At 34.7% G+C, this 24,807-nt stretch overlaps 1 protein-coding gene across 3 annotated transcripts in view; it reads left to right on the forward strand.

Moving 5' to 3' along the window:
- Positions 1 to 24,807, forward strand: part of UTRN (utrophin) — a 435,226-nt gene that overhangs the window by 57,559 nt on the left and 352,860 nt on the right. For 2 of the 3 annotated variants that reach the window (XM_074187765.1, XM_074187767.1), the window contains exons 19-20: positions 19,969 to 20,163; positions 21,738 to 21,767. In XM_074187765.1, coding sequence (XP_074043866.1) covers positions 19,969 to 20,163; positions 21,738 to 21,767 — 225 coding nt within the window. The remainder of the gene's footprint in view (positions 1 to 19,968; positions 20,164 to 21,737; positions 21,768 to 24,807) is intronic. The other variant, XM_074187766.1, reaches the window with a different exon arrangement.

The raw sequence follows: 24,807 nt of genomic DNA on the forward strand, positions 1-24,807 counted from the left end.
CTAAGTAACTGTTTTTTTGAAAAGAAGTTATCCAATTAAATGTTACCCAATAGGTTAATTTGATTTAAAGTGTTAAAAACACGCAAACAACCAGGAACTATACTCTTTATTACCACTCAAAAATTTTAAATGTGTCTTTAAAGAAGCATCCAACTAAATTCTATGAGGCTCTGATTGACTGGAAATCAAAATGTAGGACCTGGACCCTTGAGAAACCTATAGCTATTAGCCAGGGTACCAGGGTACGCTGACCTGCTTGACCTGAGGTGCAAATTGAAGTAGGATCATTCTGGGAGAAGCATTAACAGCGTGACAAAGAGGGAAGAAGCTGCATAAAAACCAATTTAAAGTTTCTTTAAACTGCATAAAAAACAGTTTATGAAATGTCAGCTAAGATTTTATTTTAAAGAGACTTTTTAATATAATGAGAGTTACAGCACTTTCTGGACAAACAAATTATTTTTTTTAATTAAAGATTTTATGTATTTTTGAGTTTTACAATTTTTCCCCCAATCTTACTTCCCTCTCCCCCAACCGAAAGCAATTTGTCAGTCTTTACATTGTTTCTATGTTGTACATTGATCCAAATTGAGTGTGATGAGAGAGAAATCATATCCTTAAAGAAGAAACAAAATATAAGAGATAACAAGATCAGACAATACGATAGAAGTTTTTTTTTTTTCTAAATTAAAGGGAATAATTCTTGAAATTTGTTCAAACTCCACGGTTCTTTATTTGGATACAGATAGTATTTTCCATTGCCTACAGCCCCAAATTGTCCCTGATTGTTGCACTGATAAAATAAGCGTGTCCATCAAGGTTAACCATCACCCCACCCCCCATGCTGCTGTTGGCGTATACAGTGTTTTTCTGGTTCTGCTCATCTCACTCAGCATCAGTTCATGCAAATCCCTCCAGGTTTCCCTGAATTCCCATCCCTTCTGGTTTCTAATAGAACAATAGTGTTCCATGACATACATATACCACAGTTTGCTAAGCCATTCCCCAGCTGAAGGACATTTACTTGATTTCCAATTCTTTGCCACCACAAACAGGGCTGCTGTGAATATTTTTGTACAAATGATGTTTTTACCCTTTTTCATCATCTCTTCAGGGTATAGACCCAGTAGTGGTATTGCTGGATCAAAGGGTATGTACATTTTTGTTGCCCTTTGGGTATAGTTCCAAATTTCTCCCCACAAAGGTTGGATGAGTTCACAGCTCCACCAATAATGTATTAGTGTCCCAGATTTCCAACAACCCTTCCATCAATGATTGTCATCCTTTTTGGTCATATTAGCTGATCTGAGATGTGTGAGGTGGTACCTCAGAGAAGCTTTAATTTGCATTTCTCTAATAAGTAATGCTTTAGAGCAATTTTTCACATGGCTATGGATTGCTTTGATCTCCTCATCTGTAAATTGCCTTTGCATATCCTTTGGCCATTTGTCAAGTGGTGAATGGCTTTTTTTTTTTTTTTAATATGACTCAGTTTTCTGTATATTTTAGAAATGATGATTTGTCAGTTGACATTACCTTTTTGTTAAGAGAAAGAGTCTGTGAAGAATATAAATGTCATGTTAAAAACCAAATTAATCCTAGAAATGGTCCCAAATTTTGAATCTTCTCTAAAGGAAGTTGTTAAAGATACTGATTTACTTTAATTGGAATAAGCCTGTAGTGGGAAAATCAGAGTACTCTATTTGGTTCCTACTTTTACCAGTTGTCTTATTGTAACAAGTGATATTCCTTTTACAAATGTGTTAAAGAGAAGGAAGAATATTAGCAATTTTACATTAGAATCATTGAATGGATTTTCTCTTCATTTTGGATATTATTTTATCTATTTAACTTCTAACCCATTACCAAATAGTCAGTGACTGTGAGTTAGCACTTTGATGTTGAGCGCTCAGCAAAGAAAATTATGTATCTGTAGTTTGTCAAAATTTCCTTCTTAGTGACTATTGTTGCCTTTAAAGATGATAAAATACCTGTATCACAAGTTATATCTCTCATAACAAATACTGTTGACTGAACTTTTAATAATAGCAAAAGCTTCAAAATATATTCTTTTGTAATGTTCTAATTTAGGTCTTTTTATCATTTAAATAAAATTATATATATATATACATATATATATATATAGAGAGAGAGAGAGAGACAGACAGACAGACAGACAGACAGACAGACAGACAGACAGACACAGAGAGACAACTTTAGAAAATTGTCTTTTGACTTTCAAAAAGAAGAAACCTGGCAAACTTCTAATTTGTATTTGATTCTGATGAATGAGGAGAACAGGTATACCATTCCCAAACAGAAAAGAAATGGTATGCATCTTTTAGCATAATTGATCAAGCACTCTTAATTTAGAAGGAAGGGAATACTGTTTATAGTGTAGTGGATACTTACATGCTTAATAGTATAGAGTGGATGGAGCACTGACTTTGGAGTCAGGAGGATAGGTGTTCGAATGTGACCTCAGACCCTGGGCACTAACTAGCTGTGTGACCCCAGGCAAGTTACTTAACCCTGATTGTCTCACATCCAGGTTATCTGTAGTCATTCTGGTTCATATCTGTCCTCTGGATCCAGATGGCTCTAGAAGAGAAAGTGAAGCTGATGACTTGGCACAGCACTCCTCATGGAAACCCTGTTCATGTGCTTGTCATGGCATCACCTCCCTGATGTCATGATCTTCTTTGAGAATGAAGAGCAGCATCAGGATAGATTCTAAAATATTAAGAGAAAGAATAGATAAAATTCCATGGCTTTCCACAAGAAAAACTAGCTCAAGAAAGATAGACTTGCAAGGATGTAAGCTTTTTTTTTTTTTAGAAATTAGTTTAATATATAATGTATGCTTAATTTTAGAAATTAAATTTCTTATTAAAAAAGGAAGGATGAAAGAAGGGGGAAGGCTAGAAAGACAATAATACAGGATTGAAAGAAAGCAAATCTGCTCATTTTATTTTGCTCCTTTTTTTTCTATTATGTAGAATGATCTCCAGACTAGTGAGGTAGAGATCAACAGTGGTTAATTAGGAATTATAAACTATAGTAAATGGAGAATTGCCATGTATCATCAGACTGTCCTTAATTAGTACAAGTCACTAGGTCTAGATAAACTATGCCTCAGGGAACTGGAAGTTAGCTGATAAAATTGCATAAATATCAGTGACTGCAAAAACCATGATACAGAAGAAATTCTGAGAGACTTTAGTTGAAGTACTGCTCCAGTTTTTTTTTTAAATTTTTTTTTAGGTTTTTGCAAGGCAAATGGGCTTAAGTGGCTTGCCCAAGGCCACACAGCTAGGTAATCATTAACTGAGACCGGATTTGAACCCAGGTACTCCCTACTCCAGGGCTGGTGCTTTATCCACTGCGCCACCTAGCCGCCCCAACTGCTCCAGTTTTTTTTTTTTTAAAAGAAACAAACTTAGTAATAAAAGTAATGGCATATACTTGGCACTATGAAATCAACTGCAAAATATGTTGTGTGGTAAACTCAAAGCTAGATTAGTGGGTCAAGGGAAAAGGATCATGATCAAATGAAAACATATAAAAAATGCTTTGAAAATCCTGAAGTGCTATACAAAATGCTAGCCATTCAATGAAGGAATGAAATGTGTGCATTGGGCTAAGCTCTGGGAATATAAAAAGGAAGTATGACAGTTTTTGTACTCAAAGCAACTTACATTCTAATAAGGGAAAACAATGCATATAGCTGAATAGTTGCCATGCAGGAGTGTTTTTGACAGGAAAGTCTCCAAGATGGTGACTAGAAGCATAGGACAATCCTTTCTTTCCAGGAATGCTAATTTTGATTTGATTGTTGTTCTTGGATCTTGAGTTGCAAAGTTGAGGGAGAATACTTGTATGTCAGTTGGCCCGAAGATGGCCACGAAATAACAGGATGGATTTGACTTCTAAACTTCTTTTGATGAATGTCTAGCATTCAGAAGGCCAGGCTTCCCTTGGAGAAGTTTGAGTTATTGGTTTGAGGTAGAGGCTGGAACACAAGATGATGACTGATTGATAATGACTGAGAAATAGCTGGGTGTGTCTGGATATGAACTTGCTCTTGTAAATACTTAGCTGTCAAAAGGCCTGCCAACCAAGATAGAAGCTTGAATTCTGCCATGGAAGGAGCAGTGTTAAAGAAGAATCAAAATCTAATGGGATCTTAGGTTGCATTAATGAAATCAAAATGTTCAAAAGGAAGAATTGTAGTACTGTTCTGATTCCTGTATTCAAACAACATTTGGACTATTATGTGTATTTTTAACTATCACCTTTTATTAAGGACATTGATAAGCTAAATATAATCAGTGGGTTTGTGAGTGGATTGAAAACAATTCCATCTAAGAATTTGTTGGAGGAACTTGAAATATTGATGACTTGAAGGTGATAATGCTCATTACTCTCTTCAAATAAAGTGACGGTTCCTTTTTCAATTTATATTTGAGCTTATTTTATATTTTGAGTTTATATTTGAAAGAATATCATAAAGAAGTTATTTTCTTTTACTCCAAAGGAAATTTTTCCCTTTCTCAAATCAACAAGCTTCTTGCCCATAGTGATCATCCAGCTATGCATTTTTTGCTCTCACTTCTAACACCCTTTTATGTAGTATCTTTCCATATTGAATATATTAATAATAATAATGACAATGATAATAATAGTTATAATAAAAGTCATGATCTTTTATTAGTACTTTAAGGTTTGCAAATCTTCAAAGTTCTTCATAACTAGGCCTTTCCTACTTTTCTAGTCTTCTCCCAGTTTATCCTCTAACATGCAATCTTTGATACATTCACAATGACCTCCTGCTGTTTCACAAACAAGACACTCTCTCTGCTCCCTAGGCATTCTCTCACTGTCCCTCATACTTGAAACACTCTTCTTCCCCTTTTGCATTTACTGATCTCCCTGACATCCTTTAAATCCCAATTAAAATCCTACCTCTTCAGAGCTTTCCCTAATCCATCTTATGTCTTATTTTCTATTTATTCCTATATAGTTTGCTTTGTTTATAGTTCATTTATATATATATGTATATACATATACATACATATATGTATATCGTTGTAAGTTCCTCGAGGGCAGGAAACTGCTTTTTTGCCTTTTTTTGTATTCAGAGGGCTTAGCCACAGAGCCTGTACATAGGCACTTAAATATTTATTGAATTGGAAATCCTTTGATTAAAAAATGTTTACTGAAAAATTGCCATTTTGATAGCTTTCAGGCTTTTCTTTCTGATAATGCTTTAATCTTCTTACTTCCTTATTTGTTTTAGTTCCTGCTATGCTTAAATTCATATTCTAGTCTTCTATTTTTGTTTCTGAGTGCCATAATTATTATCCATAATTGACTTCTCAAAGAAACTTTTATATCATAATGAATTAATTTCCAACTTCAAGTTAGGTAGAACTGGGTTTGTATTGTCACTATCTGTATTATATTGGACCAATCACTCTCTGAACCCATTTTCTTAACTTTAAAATGAAGATGCTTATACCTATAGAGCCTGCCTCACAGGATTGCACCTTTAATGATATGTTTTGTGTGTTTGTGTGTGTGTGTGTGTGTGTGTGTGTGTGTGTGAATACATTGTAAGCATAAATATCATTTATTATTTTCCTAGCTAGGTTTTGTGTTTATGTGTGTTTCCATTTGTGTATGTCTGTATGAATGTGTCTGTGTATGTGTGTATGTGTATATATATATATGCATATATATGTATGTACAAATATATACATATGGGTATTTATTGAATTCTTTTCTTTTATGTTTTTTATCCTGATTGTAATATCTAATCAACTTTTAAAAGTTTGAGGTTCGCTAGCATATAGATAGTTTTCATGCTTTGGACATCAGAATTTCCTTGTTGTGTACTGTTAGAGCAGGCCCTTTCTGAAAATATTAAAAAAGGGAACCATCAGTTTATTGCCATTGGAACTTTGGGAAAACTCTGACTTGGTCAGTTCTTACATCTTTTGGGTAGGGAAATTTTCTTAAGTGTATAATTAGTCTTTAAATCCCAACTGCTTTTTCAGAGTAGATGTTTTCACATATATCAGCTACAGACTGAAGCAATATTTGAGATAGAATGAATTCTGTTTTTCCCCCAATAAACTTTCATTCCTCTTTGAATTACCTATATAATAAGATATGCTTGCAGTTAGTAACATAGACTCCCTTTGTATACATGAGTTTATACTATTTTACATAAGATATCTAAATGAGTTATTGTTTTGGTATTGCAGTCTGTATTGACTTCACTGAATTTACATAGCAGGAACGAAAGTCATAAAAACTTGATGTGAGGATTCATAAATATAGGGAAATGCTTTTATAATAGAGTCTCCATACAAGTGTAAATCAGTCTGAGAATGAACAAATGGGGAATACCACTGGGGTGTTCAGATTTATAAAGTTAATATTAGATTAGTGCAATATATTGGTTTGAACCATGCTTTGTGGAGAATAGCTTAATATTATAACACTTCTCTGAAAATGAGTTATATTTATTATGTATGTTTTAATTTTTCTGTTTACTTAACTTCTTTCCTTTTAATGACAAGAGGCCCCCCTCTTCTTCCCTCCCCCAACACCCAGCTGAGAGCCTTGACTTAATTTACTGAGAAAATGAGGCTATTTGACTTGAATTTCCTGTTCTACTTTTTTCATCACAGAAACCCTTAATATTTTTCCATTCTCTCATTCTTTCCCCAAATTTCTGACAAAGAGGTGTTCTTTTTTGTCAACATAGCCATGTGCACTTGATCCTTTTCACTCTCATCATCTCTATCAGAATGCATCTGTAATTATTTGCCCTTCTTTTGAGTCTTGAATTTCTCCCTAGCAATGATTTCCTTCCTTACAATCTCTAAATAAATCTAATTCTTACCAGTCCTTAAAAATCTTTGGCTAAACACAACCATCCCCTCAAGCTATTGTTCTATATCTCTCCTTCCTTTCTCAAAATTACTTGTAAAAAGATGTTTTTACTCACTTTGACCATATACTCTTTTCTTATTCTTCAATTCTTTTCTGACTTTGAATTTATTAATGGAACTGAATCTTTTCCCTCCAAAATTACCAATCATCTCTCTAAAATAAATGTATTTAGAATTCCCATTCAGCAGAAATTTGTGTTTTTCCCTCCTTCCTCCTGTACCACTGAATTACAAAAAAGAAAAAGGAAAACATTTGTGACAAATATGTGAAACAAGTGAAACAAATTCTTGAATATTCTTCATCTCAAAATTATGTTTTATTTTATACCCCGAGTCTATCACAGAAGTGAATAGCATCTTTCATCATTTATTGTTGGAATGGTCATTTGTATTCATTAGGGCTATTCCTTTAAAATTGTTTGATATTTTTATTACAAATATTGTTATGGAATGTTCGCTCCACTCTGCAAGTCTGTTTAAGTTTCTTTGAAGCCACCATCAAATACATATTCATATTTGTTTAGTCATTCTTTATTTGATAAATATATCAGTTTCTAATCATTTGCCACTCTAAATAAAGCTATTACAAATTTTTTTTATATATTGATCTTTTCTATGATTTGATATTGGTACAATAGTAATGTTACTGTGTCAGAGAATTTGACAGTTTTTATAGTTCTTTGAACTTAATTTTTGAGTTTTTTTCTTGTAGTTTTAGGATCTCTTACTTGCCCAATCAGATGGTCTTTTCTTCTTTTAAAAATTAAAAGGTTTTATTTTGAGTTTTACAATTTTCCCCCCAATCTTGTTTCTTTCCCCGATCCCCCACATAAGGCAGTTTGTTAGTCTTTACATCATTCCCATAGTATGCATTGATCTAAGTTGAATGTGATGACAGAGAAATCATATCCTTAAGGAAGAAACATATAGTATGAGATTAATAAGACAACATTTTTTTTAAATTAAAGGTAATAGTCTTTGGTCTTTGTTTAGACTCCACAATTCTTTCTCAGGACACAGATGGCATTCTCCATTGTAAATATCCCAAAACTGTGCCTAATTGTTGCCCTGTTGGTATGAGCAAGTCCATTAAGGTTGATCATCATCCCCATGTTGCTGTTAGGGTGTACAGTGTTCTTCTGGTTCTGCTCATCTTGCTCAGCATCAGTTCACATGGTCCTTTCTTCATCCTAATTCTTCTCAATTTGTTGGCTATATTTATAACTGTTAGCACTATTGTCTTCTCTTGAATTTTCTTTCCGGTTTGGATTGTCATGACATTTCTCTCTCCTGGTTTGCCTCATTGACTTAACTTTTGTTGACTCATTATCCCTAGTTTATTCCCAAATTGTGAGTCTTTCCAATGATTCTGTCCTAGGCTCTTTACTCTTCTTCCTCTATGCTTTTTCTGTAAATTCAACAGTTTTTATGGGTTTAATTATTATATCGAGGATATTATTCTGAGATTGACTTATCCAGCCATGTTTATTTTTACCTGAGTTCCAGCCCCATGTAACCATTTATTTACTCTAAAGTCACATTGCAAATAAAGAGCAGAGTAGGATTTCAGTCCAGGTCTCTGAATCCAGGTCTTTTCCCATTTATACAACATCCAAACTAAAAATAAAAACTAGGAAATTAAAGTTTTATGAGTTTTATTTTCTATTTGCATCACTAACTTCCACTAAATATTTATTACTTGAAGTACATTTCAAGTATATTTTATTTGACACAAATTTTCCTTTTCTGGATCTTACCCCCATAAATGAGGAACATTATCATAAGTCAGTCAGCAACCATTTAAAAGTACCTATTATATGTCATGCTTCTGCTTTTTATTAAAATGATCAGATATTTTTATCCTTCCTTAACATTTTCTGATTTGGGTCCTTAAGGTATGGAAATATTTCGCCTTTCTTAAATGCACTGAATTATTCCTCTAATTCAAAAATCATTATGTAATTCTTTCTACCTTATATAAATAATAAAACCTAAAATATTTTATGTTCCTTTATTCCTGGAAGTAATAGCTGGATAAGATTTTAGAGGACATTTTGATTGATGACTTTTTGAGAAAAAGAGCTATTTTAAGCACATTAAAAGCATATTTTTACTCCTAAACTACCATATTGCCTCTGTCAACATATTAAGAAGAAAAAATGTTCTCTCTTAGATTGTTCTTTAAGTCTGAATAGCAAAAGTAGGATACTTACCAAATTTGTCTTTCTTATGTTTTAATACAGGACTTTCTTTGTGTAGCACAAACTGACCCTATTACATCATCCTTGCAGCTGAATCTCAAGACCATGAAATCCTCTAGAAAAATGAGTTTATAGACCTTCAGTTTACTTTTAAAATAAACCATAGCATATATTCTATAGGGTACTGTTCTTACCTGAAACACTTGAGTAGCATTGTTTTTTATTAATTACCCATGAAAATAAATCTGCCACCACATAGTCATGGCAGAAGAGGAAATGATCATAGAGTTAAGTGCATTTAAGGTAGGAGAATGTTCAATACTACACAAGGCAAATGGGGTAAAGTGGCTTGCCCAAGGCCACACAGCCAGGTCATTATTAAGTGTCTGAGACTGGATTTGAACCCAGGTATTCCTGACTTCAGGGCTGGTGCTTTATTCACTGTGCCACCTAGCCACCCCACACTTAGTACTTTTCTGATCTAGCTAGCGATAGTTGTTTCCTTAAGATGGATTCTGCATAGGGTGCTGATAAATGATATCTTTCCAGATAAAATATTGAACATTTGAAGAGGATAAAATCTGTGTCTTATCTTAGAGTTGTAGAGTTTTTGAACCAGTTGAAATTTTAGCTATAATTTAATCTAACCCTCTCATTTGCAAATGTGTTATCTGGGCTTTGAAATGACTTGCTCAAAGGTATACAGTAAATGACAGAGGCCAGAACAGATATAGAAGACTTGACTTTTGAGTCCTCATTTTTTCATTTACTTCATCTGTGATATTGGGGCTAGACCCTTAATATCTTTGGTTCTCAATTTTCTTTTAATATAAGTTGAGGTTGGTTTACTTTGGAACTGATTCAGTTATGATTCTTTGTGACTTAAAATAATATGAATTTGGGTCCTCTTCCTCCAAATCTTATATTCCCTCAAATGCTTCATTTTCTCAACATTATTACTATATTTTCCTTTTTTGCTTTGGACTTTAAAGAAAGGAAAGGAAGTAGGCTATAGTTTGTGATTTAAAAAGAAATAATTCATATAAGCTGAAATATTTGTGTGGTCTTACATTGATAAGGAAGAAAGTTTTTCTTCCATTTAGGTTTATAAGTAAATTAAATAAATATAAATTTTCTTTTATTATTAATACTTATTCTGTGGGTATTAATTGTAAACTTGTGAACTGAAAAAAACCCACATACTCACCGATAAATCCATATCCCTTGATATGTAATTTGTGATTTTAGCATTATTTTCTGTGTGTTAATATAAAATATTAGGTATGCAGCAGGACTTGATTTATTGTTTATTCAAATGGCAAGAAAACTGCATTTGAAGTCAAAGGACCTGGACTGGAATTATGATTTTTTTTTCCTACTTAGAATCTTTGTGACCTTGATCAATTAAGTTCATCTCTCCCAGCCCTGAATTTCCTCATCTGTAAAATGAGATGATTGTACTGGGTGACATATAAGATCCATTCTAGGTTTAAATCTATGACTTTATGTTTATATGTCTTGGGAATTTGAATGAATTGTAGAGATCTTTTAAATTATCTCTTATTAAAAGTATGTACGTTTTTTTGAGGGGAGGATTGTTTTAAATCTTAACAAAAGCCTGGAAAGTATATGAATTCTTTTGGATTTAAAAAAAAATTATTTTTTTTAGGCAGTGGGGTTAAGTGATTTGCCCAATGTCACACAGCTAGCCATATTTGAACTGAGGTCCTCCTGACTCCAGGACCAGTGCTTTATCCACTGTGCCACCTAGCTGCCCTGGATTTCTTATTTTTACACCGTAATCATTTCCCCATTTTGTAACACAATCCTCTGTGACAGCAAATATCTTATTTTGTGCCAATCATCTCCAACTTTATTTTCAAAGGAGGAAAGTAAATTTCATGAATCAAGATTGATTATTAAAATTGATTAGAGTCTTTCAGAAATGTTTTAGCTTACATATTTTACAATCATATGTTGTTCTTTTGGATCTTTTCACTTCACTTTGTATCCGTTCTTAAATCAGTAGTATTCTAGTATTTTTTTATTTTTTAGTTTTTTTTTTTTTTTTTTGCAAGGCAGTGGGGTTAAGTAGCTTGCCCAAGGCCACACAGCTAGGTAATTATTAAATGTCTGAGGCTGGATTTGAACCCAGGTACTCCTGACTTCAAGGCTGGTGTTCTATCCACGGCCCCACCTAGCCACCCCGATTCTAGTATTTTAAATGCCATATTTCTTGGGCTTTTCCTCAATTGCAGAGCACTAATTTTCTCCCCCTCCCACTTTTATAAATATTTGGGTACATGTGAAACCTCTTTTTCTTAAGCTCCTTTGAACACTGTTTAGAAGTGAGATTACTAGTTCAAAAGATCATTTACAAATAACAAAATAAACTAAATCAGAAACAGGAACGAGACAATGAAAAAAGGGTAATATTTGCTTAGCAAAATTAATAGTTAGAGATTCTTTAAGCCTACAATGGTATCCTCTGTCATAATGAGGCTAATATAATAGACCTTTTTATATTTTAATTTTTCTCAATTATATGCTAAAATATTTTTTTTTTTTACCTTTTTGGGTTTTCTTTTCTTTTTTTTTTTTTTTTTTTTGCATTTCGAGTTCCAAATTCTATCCTCTTCATTTCCTCTCTCCTCACTCTCTCAGGGATAGTGTCCCTTCCCTGAGATAGTAAGCAATCAGATATAGGTTATACATAATCATATGAAACATTTTTATATTAGTAATTTTTGAGAAGACTCAAAAGAAAAAATGAAAGTGAAAAATAACAAGCTTCAGTCTGTATTTAAACAATATCAGTTCTTTCTCTTGAGGAGGATAGCATGCTTCATCATTTTTCCTGTGGGCTTTGGATCATCCTATTGCTGAGAATTGCTGAGAATAGCTAAATAATTCACATTTCTGCATAACAGTATTGCTGTTATTGTGTGCTACATTCTCTTTTATCTCCTTAACATACTTTTTGTTTGTTGGTTAGATTTATCTAGTTTTGAAAGTTGAAAGTTGAGGTCCCCCACTATACAGTTTTATTGTCTTTTCCCCCTTGTATCTCATTCAATTTCTGTTTCATAAATTTATATGCTATATTATTTGGTGCACATATTTTTATTATTGATATTAATTCATTGTGTATGGTAGCTTTTCATATGATATAGTTTCTTCCTTATCTGTTTTATTTGGTTCTATTTTTGTTTTTGCTTTGTCTGAGATCATGATTGCTACCCCTGTTTTCTTTGCTTCAACTGAAGCGTGACGGATTTTGTTCCAGTTCTTTGCTTTTCCCATATTGTATTTATGTGCTTGTAAACAACATACTGTAGGATTCTGGTTTTCAAACCTTTATGCTTTATGCTTCTGTTTTATGGGCGAATTCATCTCAATCAAATTTATAGTCATGATAACTTTGAATTTGCCTCTGTGCTATTTTTCTCTTGTTTATTCCCCTGCTTTCTCTTACTCCCATTTTTTCCCCTCCTTAAATGTTTATCTTCTAATCAACAACTTCCCCTTCCTTTTAGCAGGCCCTCATTCTATGATCCCCATCCCTTTTTATTTCCCTGTAGGGTAAGTAAGATTTCTGCGTCCAGTTGAGTGTATATGTTATTTTCTCTCTTTGCCAGTTTTGATGAAAGATTTAAGCTTTGCCTGCAACTTCTGCTTTCCTTTTTTTAAAATATAATAGCTCTTTCATGCTCTTTTATGTGGAATAATATACTTAATTCAATCTCCCCTCCTTTTAGTGCATTCTTTTTTCCCATTCCTTTGTTAATTTGTTTATTGTATCACCCCATCTTAGATACCCTCTGTCTATGTAGACTCTTTTTAAAAATTTGTACATTGTGATAGGGTTAAGTGGCTTGCCCAAGGTCACACAGCTAGGTGATTATTAAGTGCCTGAGACCACAACTTAATTCAGATCCTCTTGTCTCTAGGGCTGGTATTCTATCTACTGTTACCTAGCTGCCCCTGTAGACTCCTTTTAATTGTCCTGATAATAATAAAGTTCTTAAGAGTTACAAATATTCTTATCATATAGAAATGAACAGTTTTAGCCCTATTGAACCCCTTATGTTTTCTCTTTTTTTTGTTTCCTTTGAATCTTGTATTTGCAGGTGAAAATTTTTATTCATCTCTGATCTTTTAATTAGGAATGCTTGAAAGTCTTCTATTTCATTAATTATCCATTTTTCCTCCTGAAAGATTGTATTCAGTTTTGCTGTGTAGGTAGCTCTTGGTTGTACTCCTAACTTTGTTTTCTAGAATATCATATTCCAAGACCTCTTTTTCTTTCATGTGAAAAATGCCAAATCCTTTGTAATCTTGAATGTAGCCTTACACTATTTGAAGTGTTTGGTTTTTTGGCTATTTCCAGTACTTTCTTCTTGATCTGTGAGTTCTGGAATTTAGCTGTGATTTCCTGGATTTTTCATTTTAGAATCTCTTTCAGGGCAGTGATTGGTGAATTCTTTCAATTTCTATTTTGCCTTCTGTTTCTAGTATATTAGGACAGTTTTCCATGATAATTTCTTGAAAGCTATTGTCTACTTTTTTGTTCGTTCCCCCCCCCCCCCCCCCCCCCCCCCCCGGGCTTTCTGGTTGTTCATTAATTTTTTAAACTATTTTTTTGCAAGGCTTTAGGGTTAAGTGACTTACCCAAGGTCACACTGCTAGGTAATTATTAAGTGTCTGAGGCCAGATTTGAACTCAGGTTCTCCTGACTCCAGGGCCGGTGTTCTATCCACTGTACCACCTAGCCACCCCTGTCCATTAATTCTTATATCACTCTTGGATCTGTTTTCTAAGTTTCTTAATTTTTCAGTGAGAAATTTCACATTTTCTTCCATTTTTTTGCATTTTTGCTTTCTAAAAAATTTTATCCTGATGTCTCATGGAGTCATTAATTTCTACTTGCTCCACTCTTAATTTTTAAGGAATTAGTCTCTTCAGTGATCGATTTTACTTTGATCTTTGGTAAATTTTTATATATCTTTTCCCATATAATTGACATTTTTAATAATTCTCTTGCATTACTCATTTCTTTTCTCAATATTTCTTTTGCTTGTCTAATTTGCTGTTTAAAATCCTCTTTTGAACTCTTAACAGGATTTTTTTGGGTCTGAGACTAAATTGCATTTTTCTTTCAGACTTCACATATAGCCACTTTGACACTAATGTTCTCTTCTAAGTTTGTGCCTTGATCCTCTATGTCACCAAAGTAACTTTCTGAATCAGGTTTCTTTTTTTCCCCCTCATTTTTTTCTGCCTATTTTGTGACTTGGTGTTTTTATTAGAGTTTCTAGTTGTATTATCTCAAAGGAGTAATTTCTCACTAAGGGGAATTAGGAAATAGATCATCCAAAGATGATATTTGAACATAATTTGAATGTAGGATAAGAATTTCAGCAGATAAAGGTGTTGGTGAATATTTTCTCTGCTTTAAGCTTGTCTTTGCCAATGCATGGAAGTGAAAAAGAGTGAGAGAAGATGACTCTGACAAGTGTTTTGGTAGAATATTGATCAGTAACGGGCAAACTAATGCTTTAAGGCCAAATCTAGCCTGCTGCTTCTTCTTGTGCAACATGTTCACTAACAGTGAATAGCATAAAAACAAGCAATGGATTTGGCACAGACATCATAGTTTGCAGACTGTTTAGGAGAAGGATAGACAAAACGGTGTGGAATTGATTTCACCTTATACTTTTTTTTAATTTATTTTTTTATTCTCATTTTGTACAAATGTTTTTTTACATTAATAAAATATTCTTGTTTACAAGTAAACAAAATGCCCCTCCTCCCCCATGAATATAGATAGACTTCCTTGGGAGAAAAAAGTAAAGGGGAGAGAAAAAAATTAAAATAAAAAAAATAATAGTAATAATTGTAGGTATGGCCAGGTGGTGCAATGGACGAAGCACCAGCCCTGGAGCTACAAGCACCCGAGTCCATATCCAGCCTCGTAAACCCAACAATCACCCAGCCGTGTGACATGCAAGCCACCCAATCCCCACTGCCCTGCAAAAACCCAAAAAAAGAAAAGAACAAAAAGACCCAAAATAAAATAAAATAGTAATAATAGTAGGGGTGTCTGGGTGGCAGAGAGAGCATTGGACCTTGAGCCAGGAGCACCTGGGTCCAAATCCGGCACCAGACACCCAAAGACCACCCTGCTATGTGGCCCCAGGTAGGCCATCCAGCCCCACTTGCCCTGCACCCTCCCCCAAATAATAATAACAACAAAAAATGTGCTTGAGTCTTTGTTCCAACACCAACAACTCTGTCATGGGTGGATCACATTCTTTATGATAAGTCCATCACAAAAGTTACTTCCATATTTTTCCAACGTTGCCATTGCTGATTGCAACTCCCTCCTTTCTTATTTCTCCACTACCATGTACTCTATTTTCTCTCTCTCCTTTCACTCTGACTCTGCTGTAGGGTCATTGACTGGCTCAGCATACAGATCCCTGGTCCTGGGGCCAAGAAGCCCTGAGCCCCCATACCACCCCTTAGGCCCAGAATCCAGCTGGCCCTATGGTCCTGGGCAGGCCTTCCAATCCCAGCCCTTTGCAAGAAGTAAGAAAGAAAATGTGTTATATCTGACCAGTCTCCCGCCATGGTCCATCCTCTCCTCCTTTATTCACATCCCCACCCCTTCCCCTTGCTCCCCCCTCCTTCTTACTCCAGATGTCTATAGCCCATTGAATATATATGCTGTTTCCTCTCCTAGCCATTGCATTCCCCCTTGCCTCACCCCCCTTCCATATCATTGCAATAGCTCATTGTAATAAAAAAAATCTTATGTGAAATATCTTGGACTATTCCCCCTCTCCTTTTTCTTTCTCCCATTCCATTTCCCTTTTTTTCTATTGACTTCATTTTTACACCATATTTTATCTTCGAATTCAGCTTTCTCCTGTGATTCAACTATAAAAGCTCTCTCTCTACCTGCTCTATTAACTGAGAAGGTTCAAATGAGTATTATCAGTGTCATTTTTCTATGCAGGAAATACATACAGTTCATCGTTAAGTCCCTCATATTTCCCCCCTCCCCTCCAATCTCCATGCTTCCCCTGAGTCCTGTATCTGAAGATCAAACCTTCTGTTCAGCTCTGGCCATTCCAAAAGGAACATTTGAAATTCCCCTGGTTCATTGAAAGTCCATCTTTTTCCCTGGAAGAGGACATTCAGCCTTGCTGGGTAGTTCATTCTTGGCTGTATTCTAAGCTCTTTTGCCTTCTGGTATATTATATTCCAAGCCCTACGAGCTTCCAATGTAGTTGCTGCTAAGTCCTGTGTGATCCTGACTGCAGCTCCACGATATTTGAACTGTGTCCTTCTGGCTGCTTGTAATATTTTCTCTTTGACTTGGGAGTTCTGGAACTTGGCTATAATATTCCTAGGGGGTGGTTTTTTGGGATCTCTTTCTCTGGGGGATCGGTGGATTCTCTCCATTTCTATTTTGCCCTCTGCTTCTAGAATATCCGGGCAATTTTCCTGTAGTAATTCTTTGAAAATGATGTCAAGGCTCTTTTCCTGATCATGACTTTCAGGTATTCCAATAATTTTTAAATTATCTTTCCTAAGTCTGTTTTTCCATATCAGTTGATTTTTCAATGAGATATTTCACATTTTCTTCTAATTTTTCATTTTTTTTTTGTTTTGAAGTATTGATTCCTGATTTCTGTTAAATTCATCAATCTCCCTGAATTCTATTCTTTGTCTGAAGGATTTGTTCTCCTCAGAGAGTTTTCTTATCTCTTTTTCTGTCTGGCCAATTTTGTTTTTTAAAGCATTCTTCTCCTCAATAACTTTTTGAACTGTTTTGTCCATTTGACCTAAGCTGGTTTTTAGAATGCTATTTTCTTCAGCATTTTTTTGGATTTCCTTGACTAAGCTGCTGACTTCATTTTCATGTTTTTCCTGCATCTCTCTCCTTTCTTTTCCCAGTTTTTCTTCCAACTCCCTCATTTGATTTTTCAAAGTCTTTTTTGAGCTCTATCATAGCCTGATCCCAATTTCTGGTTTTTTTTTTTTTGGAGTCTTTAGATGCAGGAGCTTGTGCTTCCTTATCTTCAGACTGAGTATTTTGATCCTTCTTGGGCTCATTTGCAAAATATTTCTCAATAGTCTTCCTTTTGTTTCTCTGCTTGCTCATTTTCCCAGCCTGGGCCTGGTTTTGGGGTGCTTCCTGAACTTTTGGGACGCTCCCACAAGGGTCTCAGTGTGAGAGGCTCTGTCCTCCTTCCTGGTCTGTGAATGACCATAAGCACCTCCCTCTGCCACGGGGCTGAGGTGGGGGGGCCCTGCTCTTCTATGGGGGGGCCTAGACTGAATGTGGTCAGAGCCCCAGAGTCCTGTTCCAGGGGCAGAGGACCAAGCTCCTAGTTTCTCTTCACTCCCCTCCCTCAGCTCAATGGGCTCATGCCCTGGGGGCTCCTGCTTACTGGCTCTACCTGCTTGTTTCTGGCTCTGAGCTGCAGAAAGACCAAGCTGCTCCCTGTGTGACCTGAGGGCTGGCCTCCACATGCTTGCACTGGCAGAGGTCCCCCACTGATCCCCCACTTTGTGCCTGGTGCTCTCCGGGGTGCAGCTCAGGAGACTCCCCCGCTGCTGTGAGCTGCATCTCCCAGTGCCCTGGGGCTGCCTCCGGGAGGCTGAGGTTCTTTGGCTCTGGGGGGCCACCCCTCTGGCGGCCACCCCTCTGGCAGCCACCCCTCCGACCCCGGGGAGCAGAGTCTTTCTGATCTTTTCCAGGTTACCTTGAGTAGGAGAACTGCCTCACTGGGTCCCTTTGTGGGTTCTGTCTCTCGAAAGTTTAGTTAGAGTCCTTAGCTTATGAGTTTTATCAGAGACTTCCTAAGACTGGATCCCTTCTTGTCCCCATCTTGGCTCCGCCCCCCACCTTATACTTTTGATTGATACTGCACTTCATTTAAGGTTTTTTTTTTTTTTTTTTGCAAGGCAAAGGGGGTTAAGTGGCTTGCCCAAGGCCACACAGCTAGGGAAATTATTAAGTGTCTGAGATTGGATTTGAACCCAGGTACTCCTGACTCCAGGGCTGGTGCTTTATCCACTGCGCCACCTAGCTGCCTCATGCACTTCATTTAGAACCACTTTTAATTCATGATTTTTTTTTGTGTGTGTTTGCGACTGCTTGGGATGTGCCCAGAGTCACACAACTAGTAAGCATCATGTGTCACCCAACCGCCCCTGCATTAATTAAATTAAATCAATACTGTTTTCCAGAAGGCGAATGGAGCTTTTTACAATTTAAGCTATGAATAACTGAAGGCCAGAAAAAGTAAAGGCAGTTGTCAGAATCAATTGGGAAGTTTAAAGACCTTACCAGATTCATATTCTAAATGGGATTGAACCACAGAGTTTCTTGATGAACCAGAGAAGTGCACAGGGGAGTTTTCTATTAGATGAAAAGCATTCTTTTTTAAAGAAGAAAAACCCTCGTGGTCTCTCCACCCTAATTTAATTTCAAGATGCTGACATCAAAGGAAAGAATGTTTAAGGGTAGAACTGTAACTAGAAAAATTAAATCTATACTTTACCATTCTTTTATTCCTTTTAATAGTAATTTCTAAAGAACTATATTTAAAATTTTTTATTATTAAAGATTTTATTTGAGTTTTACAATTCCCCCCCAATCTACTTCCCCCCCCCCCATGGAAAGCAATCTGTAAGTCTTTACCCTGTCTCCATATTGTATATTGATCCAAATTGAGTGTGTTGAGAGAGAAATCACATCCCCAAGGAAGAAACGAAAAAGTATAAGAGATAACAAAATCAGACAATAAGATGTGTTTGTTTTTTTCCTAAATTAAAGGGAATAGTCCTTCAACTTTGGTCAAACCCCATGGCTCTTTATCTGGATACAGATGGTATTCTTCATTGCAGACAGCCCAAAATTGTCCCTGATTGTTGCACTGATAGAATGAGCAAGTCCATCAAAGTTGAAGATCACCCCCATGTTGATGTTAGGGTATACAGTATTTTTCTGGTTCTGCTCATCTCACTCAGCATCAGTTCATATAAATCCCTCCAGGCTTCCCTGAATTCCTGTCCCTCCTGGGTTCTAATAGAACCATAGTGTTCCATCATATACATATAACACAGTTTGCTAAGCCATTCCCCAATTGAAGGACATTTACTTGATTTCCAATTCTTTGCCACCACAAACAGGGGTGCTATGAATATTTTTCATCTCTTTAGGGTATAGACTCAGTAGTGTATTGCTGGATCAAAGGGTATGCTTATTTTTGTTGCCCTTTGGGCATAGTTCGAAATTTAAAGAATTATATTTAAGAATCTATCTAAAAACATATTGAAGTTCTTTATATATTTGGCAAAATATTAATACAGAGATTTTGAAGTATTATAACATATTAAATATGGTAAATAATGGAAGCAAATTTTCCTTTCCAAATTCATTATTTAGCAGAATCTTTTGTAGTCTTATTTCAAGTGAATACTGACATGAGATTGCCAGAAGTTTGCAAGTCTAAAAATTTTTAATACTATATTTATATTTATAATTTTGCATCATCCATAAGACTTTTCTGAACATTTTGCTTTTGGTAAATTTATTGTTTTAAAAAATTTTAATGAATTTTGCAACAACACCACCATGATATGATGGAATAAGTTTTTGAGAACATTTTTTAAAATTTAATTTTTTTTTATTTTGTATACTAGCTACTTGTTTGGAGCTCAATGTTTGCAGTGTTGTGACTTTAGATTAGTATGCATTTATTATATATATTTTTTTATTTCTGCAGGCAACCCCCATTCAGCAGAGGGTGAAAGTTGAGCAATATCCACCTGAAATTAGATCAGCACCTCTCCCTGTTGATTATCTTGTTGAAATTAATAAAGTTTTACTCTCCATGGAGGATGTTGAACTATTACTCAATTCTCCAGATCTCAATACTGGCCTCTATGAACATTTTTCTTTGCAAGAAGACTCACTGAAGGTAAATCTCAAAATTATTTTTAAAGAGAAGCAATAAAATGATATTTTAGAACAGAAATTTGTTTAAGTGGCCATGTCTAGTCTCTTGATCCTCAACCTAGCAAAATGGCACGAACAAATCAGCAGTATAATAGACTTGGCTTTTTCAATCTCTTCTATGTAAATATCATCATACTTCTCAAAATTTTATAATAAAATTAATATTTATGTATACAAATTTTGCAAAGCTTTGCAAATTTAAGAACATGCTAGGAAACTTATTTCTCTGTCAATTACATTTAATAGTCACTTGATAGATGATGTGTATATATACACACAAAATATTAACTACCATAATTTCAATGTTGATGGTTATGTTTGATAACATTCTAGTTAAATTCTTGTTTGTATGTGCTAGAGTCATTTTGAGGTATTTCTGCCTTATAAAAAAAGAGAAAATGATTCTTTAAGAATTTTTGTGTTTCTTTAATGCATATTTTGGTATCTTGAAATTACTGTTCTATATTTCATGAATTGACCAAAAAGCAGTAACTGTTGTTAATGATTATAGCTAAGATTTTTATGACACTTTAAGGTCCATAAAAGATTTTATATATATATATATATATATATATATATATATATATATATATGATATTAATTACCACAAAAATCCTGTGAGGTATTCTATCCTTATCTTACAGATGATAAAACTAATAGCAAGAAAGATGAATTAAAATTCAAATAGCTATCAAGAAGCATTCAGAGGGGTGGCTAGGTGTAATTACCTAGCTGTGTGGCCTTGGGCAAACCACTTAACCCCATTTGCCTTGCAAAAACCTTTAAAAAAAGTATTCAGAGCTATAATGATAGCAAGGCATTTATTAAATAATTTTATGTTCTACATACTATGTTAAATGATGGGAAAACATAAAAACAAGTGGGACAGTCCCTGTCCTCAAGTAGCTTAAAGTATAGTGAGACAATGCAACAAATAAAGGGGGGGGGGATTATGTGTATATTGGATGAGAGACATGTAGTATCTTGGTGAGGAGATATATGGAAACAGGTGTGGAGACCCTGTTCTGGGCAAAAATTTCAGACAGAAATTTTGCCATTAAAACTGGACTTCCTGGGGATGGAATCCAAGTTTTCCTTGTAGGAATTACAAGCAAGAAAGGATGAGAGTGATCATAGTCCAAACTCTACAGTGAAGAAATGATAAGGGAATGCCTTTATAGTAATAACAGGAACTGGAGTGAAATGTATTAGTTTTTCTTCTTGATAGCATTATATTGCAATTCACATGAATTACAATTGAAGCTTATTACAGGATCTTTTAGCCATGGAATTATAGGCATGGAAGGAAACTTAGAGTTTATTTAACCCATAGCTAGTGAGGAGTAGAATCAAGTCTGAAATCCATGCTTCTTATTTTCCAATATACTTTTTCCTACAGTGTGGTGTATTAGTATATTATTATTTATACAAATTAAAATGATTCTTCCATTATAAAGATTCCTCAGTCTAATTTCCTAAATTAATGTATACAGTTGCTGAGCAAAGAAATTTTAATGTCAATAAATTCCTGTACAGGTTGGATATATGAACCATCCCATTGATGAGGTAAGATAGCATATTAACTATGGCCTCAATCAGTTTTATATGTGTGTATGTATAGAATACATACATGTTCATATATAGCATAAATATATATGAACATATAGCTTAATTGCTTTGAGTATTTTTTAATCAATAATTGATCATTTAGTCTATTTCCTTTACTTATGATTTTATTGTATTTTTTCTTTTACTTAGTTTTAAAAATGATATATACTACTCTCCCCTCTTACCCTCATGAATGATACTGTTGTGTAGACTTTAAAGACCAACAATAATGATTTCATATGACTGAGCATCTAAAAGCTTGATTCTACATGCATGAGCAACTCAATTGCTTCCTTACTAATCCTCCTTTCATTTATTCATTCCTTTTATGCTGTATTTCTATTTTGACCTCCTTTAAGAATGATAATTCTTCCTAGTTGTGACTTTTAATGGGGATTCTAAGGTTAACAACCACAGCTACTTCTTTCAGAATTCTTCTACCTGCTCTGTTTCTTTTAGTATCTGTACTATTTTTATGGGGGCAGAGGGGAGGGAAGAATTATGATTTTATTGGTTTTGGGACCTCTTGAGTGGGGAAATTGATTCTGCAGTACAAATTAATACTGGAAAAGTCTTAGGGAGTGGACAGAGAATATCAGAGGTTTAGGTGACTTTTTCATCTTTATCCAACTGATCTGTATCCAAAGTGGACTTTGAAGTACTTCTTAACTCTTAGTAAGGTTATCTATCCACTAAGCCATCTGACTTCTCTTTGTAATATTAGACGTAACTATGCTATGAATTCTATTTTTGGTGATACTTTCTGCTTATTTGAATTAAGTTAGAACCTTGCTGGAGTAAGATACTATATATGTGATTTAATCTAAGAGAAGTCACCTTTGGCCTAGTTAAAGGTTGCTGTTGCTATTGTTTTTTTAATCAAAACCATCTCTAATTCTTTTGCATGGTTACCAAATATAACATGATCCCACGGCATAACTCTGAGGGCAGTATTTTCATAAGCTCTGCTGACTCTCTGGCTTTATTCATTCATTTATTTATTTTTGGAAGAGGAATTCAATGTCATATAGATTGTAACAACAAAATGAATGAATTGCTAAGCCAAAACCAGAACCCAAAGCCCTAAGAAAGTTAGTTTCATTTTCCCTTGTGTAGGTTACTACTTGTTCTATAGTTTTTTGAGAGAATATAATATAAAACTTATTTCAGAGAGCTGTGAAGTAGGGATATGTGGTTGCTGATCATATTTCCTCTCCCACTGGAAGTAGTGTGTTGATTGTTGCTATTTTGTTGATGGATTTGGCACAGATTCCTGTTTAGAACTAACCTCAAATGACTGTGGCATGCTTCTTTACGTTTCTCTACGTTTATGCTTGCATCATAGAATTATGACTCAGCCTCAGTCCTGTATTGAGTTATTTTTATATTCAGTTCATTTTAATAGCTGTCTCTGATTTTCAGAAACACTATTTATCAGACATTATTGTTACTCATTGGTTATACCCTAATTCAAGAAATAATTTATTTTTATATAACTCAAATATAATATGTTTAATTATATATATTCAAACAGAACAATATTGGGTGGTGAGGGGTACTGTGATGGTTGAGTTGGTATTGAAGGATATAGCCTAATGATTGCTATCTTGATTAGTTAAGTGAAAACCCCAGAGAGGACAGCATTGGATTACAGTTAAATAGCTGAATTTCAGACTGACCTAATATTTTCTTTATGTTTACAATTTGTTAGTATTCCTGAGCTGTGGCTATAATGGCTCTTTTCTCTTTGTATGCCAGCTGTCCTAACGTGACCTCTTGTGACATTCTAATTCTGCCAGTTTTCTTGACCTAGATGTTGACAAATCCTTTTTCTGCTCAGTTGAGCTAAAAGGATGGTTGGATTTCTAAATAAAGTATTTTAGTATCACCTGAGGGACAGGGGGAATTTTATTTTTTAGTAGAGCATACTATGCACAGAACCAAAAAAACCTTTGAATTGGCAGAGCTCAGAAGATTTATTCTCACAGTCTGCATCTAGTAGTCTTATAACTTGTAGTTGTCCAAATTTTAACCTGAATAGTACTACCTAGAGTACTTTAAACACCTTGATTCTTCTGGAAAGGGTATGGCTTAATACATATACCCTGAAAGCATCTGACACCAATGTCCTTTATCTTATGCTTATAGAGGTGAACTCTTTTCTTGCATATTCTGTTAAGTTGAGTTTTTAGACATCTGACCTGGATCAGTTTGTCTCTAATCCTTTTCCTTTGGAGAATTGTTTGCCACTACTTCTCCTCGTCCCTCAAGAAAGTACCTAACTAAAGTCCACCTAATAATTTATGCAGTCTCACAAAGCCTTAACATAAATATTAAAGGTACTATGAAATTTCCACTAAGAAAAAAGGAAAATAATCGCTGTATACAATGCCTACACTAATTTCTATTTGCTGTTACTTTATAGATACCAAATTTTGGAGTTCTGCCACTGAATCTTTTTAATTTCTCTACCTGTTTTGAATTTTAGCTTATCTGTTTGAGTTATGTTATTTTTTTTTTAAATTTTTGCAAGGCAGTGGGATTAAGTGACTTGCCCAAGGTCACAATCTAGGTAATTGTTAACTGTCTGAGGTCGAATTTGAATTTAGATCCTCCTTAATCCAGGGCTGGTGCTCTATCCACTGTACCACCAACTTCCCCAAGTTCTGCTAAAATTAAGATGAAATTGAAAATATTACTAGGCAATAATTTGATACTGATAGTACCCTTATTTATCAAAATGAATATAATTGGCCTGTATTATAGATACAGTATTTAGCCAATTAATTAGCATCATTAGTGCCTTCTATAAACCAGCCTTTTGCTTAACTCTAGGGAAATAAAGATAAAAAAAACAGTGATGAATAACAGTAGACAGCATGTAAACTATGTAAACCAACAGTAGTCAGCTTGTAAACAATTATGTGCAAATGGAATAGAAAAAACATTAATTGGGGAGGATATTCAGAATATAGATATAAGATATACACAGGACAAT

This window comes from Macrotis lagotis, chromosome 5 (assembly GCF_037893015.1).
Source record: "Macrotis lagotis isolate mMagLag1 chromosome 5, bilby.v1.9.chrom.fasta, whole genome shotgun sequence".
In the NCBI taxonomy this organism is placed as follows: Eukaryota; Metazoa; Chordata; class Mammalia; order Peramelemorphia; family Peramelidae; genus Macrotis; species Macrotis lagotis.